Raw genomic sequence first — 15,447 nt, forward strand, 5'->3', positions numbered from 1 at the left:
CTAGGTCCCCTACTTTTGAACTCTCCTTAAATGGTCATTTTCATCTCAAATATCAGCAGGGGAGGATCAAATAAGAGGCCTGTCACTTTATTTATTTATAAGGACATTTGCAGTATGGGACTGTGAGGCCTTACAATTTACGCATGGTATGTTTGTTTGTATGTATGTTTGGTTTTATAATAAGGTTTTTTTTAGTTGTTTAGTATTGGATTGTTACATGCTGTTTTTTATCACTGTTGTTAGCCGCCCCGAGTCTGCGGAGAGGGGCGGCATACAAATCAAATCAAATCAAATAAATAAATAAACAATCTCATCACAAATGTATAACAACAGAAGCTGTTTTGCTTGGCATTGCATATGATGTGCATGAAATTCAAAGCTGGCACTTAGATGCTGAATTAACATTAAAAGATGATCAGCAGTACTAAGTGTGGTTAAAATGTAGAAAGTCCTTGATGGAGTTTCAACATCCTTTAAAAAATAAAATAAAATCAGCCAGGTTGGCAATAGCTACCTAAAACTGTTGTTGCTGTTCCCACTGCCAAGAAGAAACACAAGACTAGATAAAATACGAGCCTGACTCAATGGCTTTTATGACAATTTAATGCTAACAGAGCAACTGTAAAATATTATGAGCATGACAAATATCAGGTTTAAATTTCAAAACAGCCACAGCCCAATTCTTAATGAGAGACAGAATTATTTAATTGGCTTGTTCCGGGTGTCTGGCCAAAATTTTGATTTGAGAAGAAACTACTCATTTAATGCTGCCATAAAGATAATCTTTATTGTCATTTTTTTTTCTGTGAATAAAGAGGCTACATCTGATCATTCCATTATCAATGTTGGCTTCAGGATCATAGAACTAAACAGGACCCTGATCGTTCAGTTCAACCTCATGGTCAGCATCTAAATCTAAACTAAAGACACATGGCTGTTTAATTCCTGCTTGGACATGCACAGAGCATAGAGACCTACCAAAACCTTGGGTAACTGGCTCTTCTGTCAAAGTTCTCCTAACCCTCCATTAGCAACTGCCTTCCTATATCTTAACTCCATCACTCTGCAACAAAAGAGAACCAGGCTTTCATATTGCTGCGCCGTTGACTTTTCTCAACTCTAAATATACTCAGTACCTTCAATTTCTCCCTGTATAAGACTTAGTTTCTAGACCCTGATCAACTGTTCAAAATTCTGACCTCAAATTGCCCCTCTATTGGTGTTCACGTCACAGAACAAGTCAGTCTTGATGCCTTGTTTATATATCACTTTTAATGCATATTTATGCAACAAGGAATAAATTGTAGTAGCGGGCTACTACTCAGTTATTTCATGGAGATAAAGCAGGCTCCATATGAAACATATTTACATTCTCCAGAAATTTTGATAACAGGTATGAGAAAAATGTAATGCTGCATATTTGCATAAATATAATACTCAGCAGCACTAGACAGTATGGACAAATTATAAAACAGTAATATCTGGGAAACCTCAGATTCTTTTTGAAAAGGATCCAAGGTCTCCCATCATCCACGGTTATATTAGTTGTGTATCATTCAAGTAATAATTAGCTCAATACTTATACCATACAATGCAAATTATCTTTGTTCTCTTAAAATTATGAATCCTTGATGTTGGACATTATCTGACTGGTAACACTGACTTTCCAGAACCATCCCCGTTATCCCATAACCTTTCCTGTGGAAATATATTTATCAAACTTATTAGCTAAATACCAGTCCTTTGCTACTAAACTATGTGATGGGACGATAAATTGACACGTAAAGCTTGAGAATTAATGAGTAGTTTAAAAAGGGACTGTATTGTTTTGTTAGAGATAGTAAGCTAAGTTTCTATTACAGATGAAGACATTATTTGCATAGCATAGACTTTCAGTTTGCCCCTCGGATGAATTGCTCAGGACCTCCCTGTAAACAACATTCCTGGTTTTGCTCTCTGGCCGAAGGATGACCAGGCTGTCAGGTGAACTGACTCTGGAGCATGCCACATAGAACTGGCCATGGGAGAAACAGGCAGCTTCACTTACCAGTGTTTTCCTAATCACATCTGTAAATCTTTTCCTGCGTTTTTGCCTCTTTTCCCTTTAACTGGTGTTACAGTAGAAGGAAGAGATTGTCTGAACTGAGGAGGGAAAATAAGGGGGAGGGAGGATCTGTTTCTGTCTACCAGCATCCATTGGTATTCATCTGGCTAACGTCCTATTAGTGGGTGAGTGGGTGAGGGGTGCTTGAAAACTCAAAAAGTATTTGCTGTGTGAGGAAGGAGACAGGAAGGAAGAGTCTGCTTGGCTTAGCTCAACTGTTCTGTAGTAAAGCTGCTTGCTGCTGTGAAAGCAAAGGTGAAACTACTGTGCTTGTGTTTTGCATTTGGATCAGATTTCTTTTCAGATGGGGAGGGGGGAGGAGAACTCCTCAGCATCAGAGCTTGATAATAATAATATAAGAAATACTTATGCTCTGATGTTCATTTTGAAAAATCTTTTCTTAGTGAGCACCTAGAAGCCAAGAGGAACATAAGTGGCAAAATGCTACTAGTGTTTTTCCTCCTGTAACAGTCAGGCGGTAGGGAAAGCAAGTAGGATGCTTGGCTGCATAGCTAGAGGTAAAACAAGCAGGAAGAGGGAGATTATGATCCCGCTATATAGAATGCTGGTGAGACCACATTTGGAATACTGTGTTCAGTTATGGAGACCTCACCTACAAAAAGATATTGACAAAATTGAACGGGTCCAAAGACGGGCTACAAGAATGGTGGAAGGTCTTAAGCATAAAACTTATCAGGAAAGACTTAATGAATTCAATCTGTATAGTCTGGAGCAGTGTTTTTCAACCAGTGTGCCGTGGCACACTAGTGTGCCGCGAGATATGGTCAGGTGTGCCGCGAAGCTCAGAGAAAGAAAACAAGAGAGAAAGAGAGAGAGAGAAAGAAAGAGAAAGCAAGCAAGAGAGAAAGACAACAAGAGAGAAAGCAAGCAAGAGAAAGCAAGAGAGAAAGAGAACAAGAGAGAAAGTAGGCAAGAGAGAAAGAAAGCAAGAGAAAGAAAGCAAGAGAGAAAGAGAACAAGAGAGAAAGCAAGCAAGAGAGAGAAAGAAAGAAAGCGAGCGAGAGAGAGGGAAGGTGGGAGAGAGAAAGACATAGAGGGAGGGAGGGAGAAAAAGAGCAAAAAAGAGGAAAGAAGGAAGAGAGAAAGAAAGAGGGATGGAGAGAGAGAGAAAAAGAGGGAGAGAAAGAGGGAGAAATAGAGCAAAAGGAAGAGAGAATTTTTTTGTCCAAACTTTTTTTAGCTGCCCCCCCCCTCAATGTGCCCCATGGTTTTGGAAATGTAAAAAATGTGCTGCGGCTCAAAAAAGGTTGAAAATCACTGGTCTGGAGGACAGAAGGAAAAGGGGGGACATGATCGAAACATTTAAATATATTAAAGGGTTAAATAAGGTCCAGGAGGGAAGTGTTTTTAATAGGAAAGTGAACACAAGAACAAGGGGACACAATCTGAGGTTAGTTTGGGGAAAGATCAAAAGCAACATGAGAAAATATTATTTTACTGAAAGAGTAGTAGATCCTTGGAACAAACTTCCAGCAGACGTGGTAGATAAATCCACAGTAACTGAATTTAAACATGCCTGGGATAAACATATATCCATCCTAAGATAAAATACAGAAAATAGTATAAGGGCAGACTAGATGGACCATGAGGTCTTTTTCTGCCGTCAGACTTCTATGTTTCTATGTAACCAAGAATAGGATTTAATTCATTGCCCAACATTACCATATTAAGAGTATTAGCATCTTATTTGGAGTATAAGATACATTCCCCCACTTAAAAGAGGCTGAGAATTTGGGTTCATCTTATACTCTGAATGTAGTTTTTTCCAAGGTGTTTTTCAGTCCTAATCTTTTTCACCTGCTTTTCTCATTGCTTCTCTCTCATCAGCTGTGCTTTATCCCTAACCAGGGATAAAGAGGAAACAGAATTTTATAAAATTTGGGGAAATTGTATGAATGGTTGGAATATAAAAAAGAATTAGCATAATCAGTAAAAAATACAGAATAAAAAAAATAAAAAATAGGTAGAAAGTCTCAAACAGGACATCAATGGTGATCAAAAGAATATTACGTTAAAAGTAAGAAAAGCAAGATTTTGGATAAATTAAAGGAATCGTGGTTTAGAAATAGGAACTTGATAACGATATGTAACATTGTAATATATGGTTATTTCCCTTGTTATTGTATAGTTTTATGTATGTTTGATTTGCATATATGTATATTTTGTGTACTATATGCTGTTCTTTAAAACTACTTAATTTTTTTTTAAAGCATGCTCGCTCAAAAACAGTGAACTAATGTGCTGAAACTGACCAGACTAAGAATGCTAGTCAGAAGAATACCTGGTAGTCAGAATCCACCCCAGCTAATTTTCCTCCCCAAAAATTAAAGTGTGTTTTATACTCCAAAAAATATGGTATTTGTAGCAACCAATAAAGTTAGAAGGGAAGGAAGAAAAACATACAGCATAATCACTTTAAAAAAAGAATCCCAGGAGGTGACAACACAAGATCAACTTTTGAAGGGCAGCCCAACATCTTTTAAAATATAACATTCTAATCTTAAATAAATACTTTTTTATGCAGTCTCTCCACACACAAAAAAGGCAAGTACTAGTTTGACCTTCTACTTAATTCATTAGATTTAAAACCAATTTTTTTTCTAAGCGCCAGCATGCAACTGCTTCTCTTACCAACTGTTCCTATCACAAGAAATCTGTGACAATATTGATTAAAATCAGCCAATTAGCCTCCATGATTTTGTAAGAAGTTGAACCTGGGTCCCCATTCCTGAACAGGGACACACGCACACATGCTATATTTTATCTGTTTAGCTTGGATCATCATCCGAAGCACCCAGCAAAATAAGTAACCAATAACTTGTCAAATTCAATTACACAGTTCCTTTTTTATTTTCATTGGAAAGTGCCTATGCCTACAAGTTGGTGTGAAAGTTCGTAAGAACAAAGGGGACGGGGAGGAAATACCACAAATGAAGGCTTAGGGTGGATCAGTAAGAAATGTGCTGGGCCTCCAGGGATTTGCAACGTGAACTCATTGTTCCCAAACTGACTGAAGAACCTGTGCAAATATACAAGGTCTCCACCCCTTCACACTCCTGTCTCTGCAAATCAAGCTTACCTTATAATTGCTGGAATTTACCCACGAGGTAGCAAGACCGTCAACCATTTTGTCCAGCATGGTCTGATCATGTTCAAGGTCAGCAGATTTCTGTTTATCTGAGAAATAGTCTATCAGTTCTTGGCCAACCTGAAGTCGTTTCCCAACATCTTTCTGCAGGACCTGCGTCAAGCAGGACTCCATTGTGGGTTCCATAATGTTCTAGAAAAAAGGCGGAGACAAAAATGAAACTAGAGGGCGGCAGATTTGAAAAGTCCTCCTGTAGATATTATCCTTGAGGTCGCCTCTTTGTTTGATTTCAAAGATGTGATTCTGGGAATGGCAACAATGCACCATGTGTGTCTAAAGAGCAGCTGGCAGGTTATTAAAAGTTCAATTCAAAAAACTAGTAATAGATAAATAAAGAAGAAGGCTTGTAGGACCAGGTTTGTGGTGCTTTCCAAATCAGCAGTCCATCCTGAAAGAAATTTTAAAGAGGCAAAATGTTAGGGGTGAATATTAAGCAGAAATCTACATTGCACAAAATCCCAAGTTAGATATCTGACATTTCCATTTAGAAAGAATGAATTTCTCTTGTGGCTCTTTTTCAATGCACCGTTATGAAAACTAATTAAGGTTTTAAAAATGGGGACTAAAAAATTGTGTGTTTTTGTATCTCATGTAGTACTGAAGTCTGTCTTAAAATTAAAACATGAAGCTTTAGTGTAATAAGATGTCAAGTGTTCAGAAAATGCTTACACATCACCCCCCTTTTTTTTCAGCAACAAAAACATGAATCCAATATGGACAGTATCAGGAATCATATTTAAATAGAGAAGACACTTTGTTACAGGAACTATGCATCTACGAGTCTACGGAGAGGGGCGGCATACAAATCTAATTAATAATAATAATAATAATAATAATAATAATAATAATAATAATAATAATAATAATAATCCAAACCAGGTACTACATCAAGGGGCGGAGCAGGGAGGAAGGGGAAAATGCACAACCAAGAGACTTAAGGGAAATCAATACTGGATGAAGGTTTCTAAATACTAAAATAAACATCATATTTAGAATAGGGTTTAACTGATACTGCGGGAGACATTCCATAATCAAGAATGCCAGAATGCTATTCTGAAACCCCTCTCTTGCTGCAGGGCAAGCAATACACTGGCCTAAACGTTACAACATTCACAACGCTCCCAGATAGCATCTACAGGTGTGTGTGTGTGCGTGTTGTGTCTTTGTCCTCTTTGGGATTTTCTGAACTGTGTCTATCTTTCCCACTGAATGTTGTCAGAGCTTTTCAGGATCCTTGCTAGAGATGTGCAGCTATTTGGGTGCAATGAAGGGAAGCTTCTTCTCTAGTTACACACTGATTCCATTTGTCAGCAGCTTGTTAACCCTCCTGTTATGTTCTGGTCTGTGAGACCCGAAATCAAAGTTTGAGCCCCTGTAAAAAAAATTCCCTGCATATCTGAAACTTGAAATTTCATGACTTTGCATCATTTCAAGGGTTCTAAGAGAATTTTTTGGGGTGGGGGGTTTCTTTCTTGCTGAAAAAAAAAGTCCCTAAAGTTCTGTTCCCGGGTCAGCCTGACCCAGACCGAAAATTCTTTATTTGAGGTGCTTATGTTTGGTCAATTTGAAAACCTTTTTCACTTGGATGCTTATTGTTTTATTTTGCTCATAAAAGGCTGCCCCCCCTTTTTTGTGATCTTTTTTTTCAATTTATAGATAGTTTAGCCTGCAAAATGCGTTAAATTTTACTAAAGTTGGTGTAGGATTGGTAGTTTGAACACTTCTGAACATAAGAAAAATATAAATGAACTGGAAAAAATGATGCTTATTGGGATTTTTTTTTATCAGAAATAAGGCTTCCTCCCTCTTCCCCCCTCCCCCCCCGGCTGCTTGCAACCATTTTCACTTTAAAAAAATTTTAGGCTCCAAATTCGAAATATTTTTAAAATCTTAGGCATTGATTTACTAAATTTAACATTGCTGATCATCATAAAAATATTTTGGGGGGGTGGGGGCAAATGTTTTTTGGGGAAAAAACTTACACTTTTACTGTTTTGGGTCGTATAGGAGCCGGACCAAAAATATTTTTTTTAGGTACTTAAATGCGGTCTTTTTGAAAATGGTTTTCACTGGTAAACTAGTTTGAACATTTCTGCACACAATGATATGAAAATTGAACTGAAAAAAATTGATGCTTATTGGTTTATTTTGATCAAAAAGCCCCGCCCCATTTTTGAGCATTTCGTGTCAGTTTATATTTTTTAGGCTACAAATCTCCAAGGGATTTTCACCCAAAAGGTTTGATATACAAAAATGAACATTTCTGATCATAAGAAAAATATAAATGAACTGAAAAAAATGATGCTTATCAGTTTATTTTTGAATATAAGACCATAGGGTTTTATACTCAAGTATAAGCCTTCTTGAGTATAAGCCTACTTGAGTATAAGCCTATTTGAGTATAAGCATGGGGGCTGCCTTTTATGAGCAAAATAAACCAATAAGCATCAATTTTTTCAGTTCAATTTTCATTTCATTGTGTGCAGAAATGTTCAAACTACCGTGTTTCCCTGATAGTAAGACCCCCCCGATTGTAAGACATATGGGGGGTTTCAGGGGGGTTGGCTAATATAAGCCATACCCCGAAAGTAAGACATATGTCTTACTTTCGGGGAAACACGGGGGTATTGCCGGGGGGGAGCCCGATGACCAGCGCCGTCCTTCGCCTCGCATTTCCGGGTTGGCGAGCCTGGATTAGAAACATAGAAGAATTCTCCATCTTCCGCTGAAGGGGTTGTGGCGTTTCGGACCAGCGCCATCCTTCGCTTTGCCAAGCCGGGGAAGAGGCGGTGGCGGCGAGGCGAAGGACGGCGCTCCCCTCCGCTCGGCTCGCTTCGGACCAGCGCCGTCCTTTGCCTTGCCGCGGCGCCACTGCCTCTTCCCCGGCTTGGCAAAGCGAAGGACGGCGCTGGTCCCCGCTAAGCCTTCTGCGCCTGACTCGGCGAGGCGAGAGGGAAGAAGGAGAAGCGCAAGTGGATGCGGAGCGCCCGGGAGGCATTTATCCGCCTGGGAGGCATTTATCCGTCCTTCGCTTTGACAGCGCTGGTCCGCCCGCTCGGCTCGCTTCGGACCAGCGCCGTCAAAGCGAAGGACGGATAAATGCCTCCCGGGCGCTCCGCATCCACTTGCGCTTCTCCTTCTTCCCTCTCGCCTCACCGAGTCAGGCGCAGAAGGCTTAGCGGGGCTCCCCGGGCAAAGGCCGGGGCGCGGCGGCGGGCAAGGCGCGTAAAAAAACCCCGGGCAAGAAGAGCCCTCCGGGAACGGCTACCTTCACCCTGTCAATTTGGTGAGTGGAGGCGGGAAACGGCGGGGGGGTCTGAAAGGACACGCGCGCCGCGACGCTTGCATCTGGCTCCGCGCCTTCCCGGCGCCCGTAGTTCCCTTCACTTCCTTTGCCTCGCGTCCCCCCCGCCCCCCCAATCGTCCGGCCCGTAAAGCGGTACGGGGCTGGGGGTGGGTGGACGCCTAACGCCGCCCGCCCGGAGGAGAAGAGGCCTCGCCCGGGCCAAAGCCCGAAGACGAGCCGGCCCCGGTGCCCAGGACAATATAAGACATACCCCCAAAGTAAGAAACAGTGGGGCTTTTGGGGGTAAAAAGATAGTAAGACACTGCCTTACTATCGGGGAAACACGGTAGTTTCCAAGTGAAAAAAGCTTTCAAAAAGACCAAATATAAGTACCTAAAATGAACACTTTTCGGTCCGGGTCAAATAGACCCGGGAAGAGAACTTCTCAAGGCTTGCCATACTTTGCACCCAAAAACATGTGAACTAAGAGAGTGTTAAGGAAGAAGCAAACAGCCTCACCACATAGCATTGTCAAATATCTCCCTACTTGAGTTGATATAAAGTTCGGATTGTAAAATACAGTGCTTGATTTCTGCCACATAATAACATCCAAGTAGAATCAAAAGTTATTCATTTGATCTGCATGTTTGTTTGTTTGTTTGTTTGTTTGTTTGTTTGTTTGTTTGTTTGTTGTGGGTGTGATATCAGTCTCTCTCTCTCCCTCTCTCGCCCACCCCCCAACAAAAATGGGAACCAAAGTTTGTGAAATTTTGACAGTAAATGGCCCAAAGCAACCTACATTGTTTAATGAAGTTAGCTTCGATTATTGGATTGAAATGATTATATTAAACAGGCAATTAATGCCAGTGGCCCATTGCATTATGATACTGTGCTTATGAAACAAATTTCCATGTTATTCAGCCACTCTTTATAAATCAGCATCAATCACATGAAGCTTTGACAATATTCATTAAAAAAATATATTCAAAACTTCAGAAAATCTGAAGGGACAATATGCATTTAACAAATTGTGCATGAGTATGTATAGTTAAAATCTTATGATATCACAAAACCTTGCATGACTTCAGCATTCAAACATGAAATCACACGAGAAACAAACTCTCAGAAAGAGAACACTGAAATCTTGTGAGCTGCCGGAGTGACAATTCAGAAATCTCAATGTGTCAATTATTGTCCTTTTTAAAAAGTATTTAAAGTTCATGAGACAAAATTTTGTCATGTTGTTGTCCTTCTGAAAAAGCTGCTGAATCTATGTACCGTACCTTGAATACAAATTTGCTAATATAAAAGCTGGATTAATCATATCGGTGTTGGACTATTCTAACTGCTCACTTTTACACACGTCTAGTCAAAAGTAACCGTCACTTATTTCAAACTTATCTGGGAGCCAGACACTTTGAATAAATTGATAATACAGGTTAGTTCTCAAATTAGGATCACAACTAAGCCCCAAAATTTCATTGCTAAGCAAGACAGTTAATTCTGTTTTTCCCATTTTATTAAACAAATCGCTGCATTTGTTAAATGATAATCCATTCATATCAAGCAAATCTGACTTCCCCATTGACTTTGCTTGACGGAAGCCATTGGGAAGGTTATAAACGGTGAGGACATGACCTTGGGATCATATATGCCATAAATACATGCCAGTTACTAAGCATCCAAGGGTTGATGATGTGACCATGGGGAATGCTGCAACGGTTGTTAAGTGTGAAAATAATTAGCCATAAGGCACGTTTTTCAATCCGGGTAAAACTACAGCTGGTCACCAAATGAATGGTTGTAAATTGAGGACTAGCTACATAAATTGCAAAATGCCAGGTATCATGATACCTATTGGCAAAGTTCTCTAATCTCAGATACCTGGCAGGATTTCTTTCTAAAGGCAATCGTGCTCCCAAATTGGCACACTCCTATTTCTAATGCAACCGAAGCCGTGAAATTAAATACTATGGATTATCATAATTCAAATAGAAAAAAAGTTGGGTTCAACTGTCAGTGTGCAGACTCCCCTTGTTATGACTGCTAATTTAATGACTTCTCTGCGGTAACACCAAATAAATGCAGGGGCACTTTGCTCCATTACCCAGGTTATTATAACAAGTACAACCGCAGGCGAAATCCACATGCTAATTTGAAATAAATTTACATTGCAATGATTGGTATGTACATTTGCAGAAACCTGAGTCGACAAAATATGCATTCTTAAATCTCTTAACCTGTTTCACCAGCTAAGGTAAGAGAAAAATACAACCGTGCATGAGGTTGGACAACAAATTGCTTAGAGTAGTTGCCATTTTAACAAAAGGATTACTTATAAAAACTAACTTATTGGTTTCTGCCATTGCCACACAACATGGTACACCAGTAGAAAATGATATGCTCAAGCAGGAATAGGGACCCCAATTGAGAAATTATGGAAGAAATATTTCCTTAAAACCATCTAAAGCAGCCTTGCCCTTTTAGGCATCCGGTATTACCAGCCTCCTACATCAAACAAGTTTGGATATGTTTGTTTTGGCTGCTTGTCAAGAGCAATTTTGGAATGAGTAAGTAAATAAAAAACAACTCCCTCACTTTTACCATGTTTAATGGTGACTCTAAGAATGAATTGGATTACACAACCTGATTTTTCAGGAAGATAAGTGGCACCACTGCTAACATGCAAACTATCACGGATGGGTGATACACATCTAGGCCCAGGTTTATGGCTCATCAAATATTTTTTACCAATACTAGTAAGCAGTATTCATGTTTCACCGGGCACTGAAGCAATTTAGAATTTTGCTTCTATTTCATTTAGAATTTTTAAAGTTCATATAAATGAGTCTATTCCGACAAAGCAGGACTTACGTTGGCTAAAGGCTGGATAGCTAACTTTACTGTTTGCAATCTCATCCTCATCACCATCACTCTCATCACATCATCATCATCATCATTATGAATGCCTTTCATTCAGCAGTACAAGGCTGCATAAATAACACTTCCTGTTCCCTTCCATGATTGAGACTGACCCCAAATGTAGGCCTCTCCAGTATCCACCCAACATCTTAACGACATAAAATACATACATAGAGAATTACAATATTTTTCAGAATATAACATACACCTTGCCCCAGCCTCCCAAAAACGTGGGTGAAAATTTAGGTGCAAAATACAGGCATTTTTGGTCTCCCAAACCCTCCGTGCATCACGTTTTTGCCCTCCTGGTCCCCTGGAAGCACTCTGCAATGCTCTGCACAGCCTGTTTTTGCCAAAAATGGGCCTGTTTATTTATTTGTTTGATTTTTTTATGCCGTCCTTCCCCTTAGACTCAGGACACCCACAATCCGGGTCCTCATTTTAACCCACCTGGGAGGGATGGAAGGCTGAGTCAACCTTGAGCCAATGATGAGATTTGAACCGCTGACCTGCAGATCTAGCAGTCAGCTTTAGTGGCCTGCAGTACTGCACTCTACCCACTGCGCCACCTCGGCTCATTTGTGGGCTCCCAAGCTCTCCATGCATCGCGTTTTCTCCCTCCCAGGCCCCAGAAGCACTCTGCAGGCCAAAAATGGGCACAATTTTAACAAAAAAACATGGAGCATTGCAGAGTGCTTCTGCGGGCCTGGCAGGGCAAAATTGTGACATGTGGAGGGTTTGGAAGCCCAAATGTTTTGGTGAAAACTGGCCCTGCGGAGCACTGCAGAATGCTTCCAGGGGCCTAGGAGGGTGAAAATCTGACCTGCAGATGCCAAAAGCTATTTTTTTTTCTTCTTTTCCTCCTGTAAATTTAGGTGTGTCTTCTAGTCCAGTGCATCTTGTAGTCCAAAAAATACGGTAACCCAAGTTTTACTTTGTCCTTTTCTTACAATCCAAGCCCTGAAGCACTATTTGCAAGGAGAACTTCTGATAGACACAAGGAAAATACACACTCATGACAACAGGGCCAGCTCTTCTGTATCACTTTACTAGCAGCTGCAGCCTCGCTCTTCCCTGCCCCCTTTTAACAAAATGAATTTCCCTCGTGCGTGTACTTTACTTTATTAAGTCTGACAGATACAGAGTCTCCTCCTGCCCTCCGGCCATGCTCCATAGTCCTTCAAGCTTGCAATCATTACTTGGAATAGAGGAAAGCTCCAGCCTGCCTGCAGAGAACCATCTCTTTACCCTTAAGGTACTCCAGTCCAGCAAATCTCTTTTCATTTGATAAAAAGAGGGCAGATCTAATCATAATAATATGACATGCCTCTGGTTCTGAAAAAAAAAAAAAGTAGGGCACGCTTGAAGGAAAATGGGTCAAGTTCAGCAGTAAAGTGTGTGAATGGAGCAGAGATTAAAATATTCAAAAAAAAACCTCAAAATGTAAACAAACGGAGCTAGACCTAAAGGCATCATGCCATCCAAAACAGTCTAAGTGAACTTTATCAAACCAAAGGAGATTTCTGCAGATCTGTCTCTGCTTTCCCTTATCGGAGGATGTAGGAGGAGAGCCCCCTTCATCTGCAGGGCAAAGAATCAAAGATTTAAGCTGCCATGAGCTGCAGCTCACTGATCAGACCCGGTTTTTTTCCAGGTCATCATTCCTACAATCCTCTTTTTTTATGAAAAGCAGCTACAGCCCGTAGAGTAAACCAATTCCTCCAAACCAATTCCCTCTAGCGGAAGAGCTGCCCGTTACGCTGCTGTATTCTCTTACTGCCTAGCTTCTCCATCATTTTAACAAAAACATTTATTTTAAAAGAATAAATATCATGACGAATGTTCAGCCCACTGTGAGATTCCAGCTGAAGTTTCAGACATCAGACAAGCAGCGGGGGGGGAGGAACAGAAAAAAAGCCCCACAGTTTTTAATTCATGAGTTGTAGGACATTGCAAATGTAATCAAAAATATCAAAAGGCCTAGTCTTTTACCTACTTTTGCTTTATTTATGCTTACACTAGGATATTAGGACTGTCTCCACCCTCCTTGCCTTTCTTAAACTCCTGAAAACCCACCTATGTCGCCAGGCATGGAAGAATTGATATATCCTTAGCTGTCTTGATTTATGTATGGTTTGTTTGGGTTGTATGATTGTTTTTTAATAAGAGTTTTTAAAACTGTTTTAATATTGGATTTGTATATGATGCTTTTACTTGTTGTGAGCCGCTCTGAGTCCTCGGAGAGGGGCGGCATACAAATCTAATAATAATTTATTATAATTATAATTATAATTATAATTATAATTATAATTATAATTATAATTATAATTATAATTATAATTATTATTATTATTATTATTATTATTATTATTATTATTATTATTATTATTATTATTATTTCATTTGGCTGCCCCTGTCCATTTTTGCTGTCTTCCCAGAAGGGGTAACTTCCCTCTCCTGTTTTTTTCCCCAAAAAAACCAAGAATGAAGTCAATCAGTAGTTCTTTCTCTCTTTTATTTCTTCAGCAACATTTAACAGTGCAACTAATTGTTTTTCTGTTTTACCTATGCCCTTGACGATGAACCTATGTCACGGGTGCCCTAGGCGGCACACGGAGCCATATCTGAAGGCATGTGAGGTGTTGCCCTATGTCAATTCAAGCGCGAATGTGAATGCTGGCCAGCTGATTTTTCCAGAGGGTGGGAGGGGAGGCTATTCTCACCCTCTCCAAGCTTCAGGAAAGCCTACAGAGCCTGTGGATGGCGAAAATCGGACCCAACAGGCCGACTGGAAGTTTGAAGGCTTCAATGAGCTCTGCGTGCATTTGCAGGGAGAGCAGTGCAGGGGTGGGTGGGTGCATGCACAGGGGGGAGAACACTGCATTATGGGTTTGGGCACAAGCCTGCAAACTATTGCATGCAAAGTTTGACACTCGAACAAAAAAAAAGATTCGCCATCACTGACCTATGCCCTTGTTTAATAAATTCAAACACACACACCACAACATTTTTTGCATGTTGTAAACCAGATTACAAACTCTAGAGCCAAATTTAAGACTTTTTGTTTTGTAAAGTACAGTGATACCTTGTCTTACATACTTAATTGGTTCCAGGACGAGGTTTGTAAGGTGAAAAGTTTATAAGATGAAACAATGTTTCCCATAGAAATCAATGGAAAAACAATTAATTCGTGCAAGCCCCAAACTCACCCTTTTGCCAGCTGAAGCGCCCATTTTTGCGCTGCTGGGATTCCTCTGAGGCTCCCCTCCATGGGAAACCCCACCTCTGGACTTCTGTGTTTTTGCGATGCTGCAGGGGAATCCCAGCAGGAGAATCCCAGCATCGCAAAAACGAGCGCTTTGCTGGCAACGGAAATCCAGAGTTGGGGTTTCCCAGTGAAGGGAGCCTCAGCGAAATCGCAGCATCACAAAAACACGGAAGTCTGGAGGTGGGGTTTCCCATGGAGGGGAGCCTCAGGAGAATCCCACCAGTGCAAAAACGGGTGCTTCGCTGGCAACGGAAGTCTGGAGGTGGGGTTTCCCATGGAGGGGAGCCTCAGGAGAATCCCACCAGTGCAAAAACGGGCGCTTCGCTGGCAACGGAAGTCCGGAGGTGGGGTTTCCCAGGGAGGGGAGCCTTCGGCTGCCAACGGAAGTCCGGAGGTGGGGTTTCCCAGGGAGGGGAGCCTTCGGCTGGCAACGGAAGTCCGGAGGTGGGGTTTCCCAGGGAGGGGAGCCTTCGGCTGGCAACGGAAGTCCGGAGGTGGGGTTTCCCAGGGAGGGGAGCCTTCGGCTGGCAACGGAAGTCCGGAGGTGGGGTTTCCCAGGGAGGGGAGCCTTCGGCTGGCAACGGAAGTCCGGAGGTGGGGTTTCCCAGGGAGGGGAGCCTTCGGCTGGCAACGGAAGTCCGGAGGTGGGGTTTCCCAGGGAGGGGAGCCTTCGGCTGGCAACGGAAGTCCGGAGGTGG

General features: G+C 41.2%; 1 protein-coding gene across 1 annotated transcript in view; it reads right to left on the reverse strand.

The window, feature by feature from the left end:
- CLASP1 (cytoplasmic linker associated protein 1) overlaps positions 1–15,447 on the reverse strand; it is a 273,270-nt gene that overhangs the window by 216,737 nt on the left and 41,086 nt on the right. Inside the window, exon 3 of the mRNA XM_070730165.1 lies at positions 5,205–5,405. Within this exon, the coding sequence (XP_070586266.1) occupies positions 5,205–5,399 (195 nt within the window). The 5' untranslated portion in view covers positions 5,400–5,405. The remainder of the gene's footprint in view (positions 1–5,204; positions 5,406–15,447) is intronic.

This window comes from Erythrolamprus reginae, chromosome 1, assembly GCF_031021105.1.
Source record: "Erythrolamprus reginae isolate rEryReg1 chromosome 1, rEryReg1.hap1, whole genome shotgun sequence".
Classification (NCBI taxonomy): Eukaryota; Metazoa; Chordata; class Lepidosauria; order Squamata; family Dipsadidae; genus Erythrolamprus; species Erythrolamprus reginae.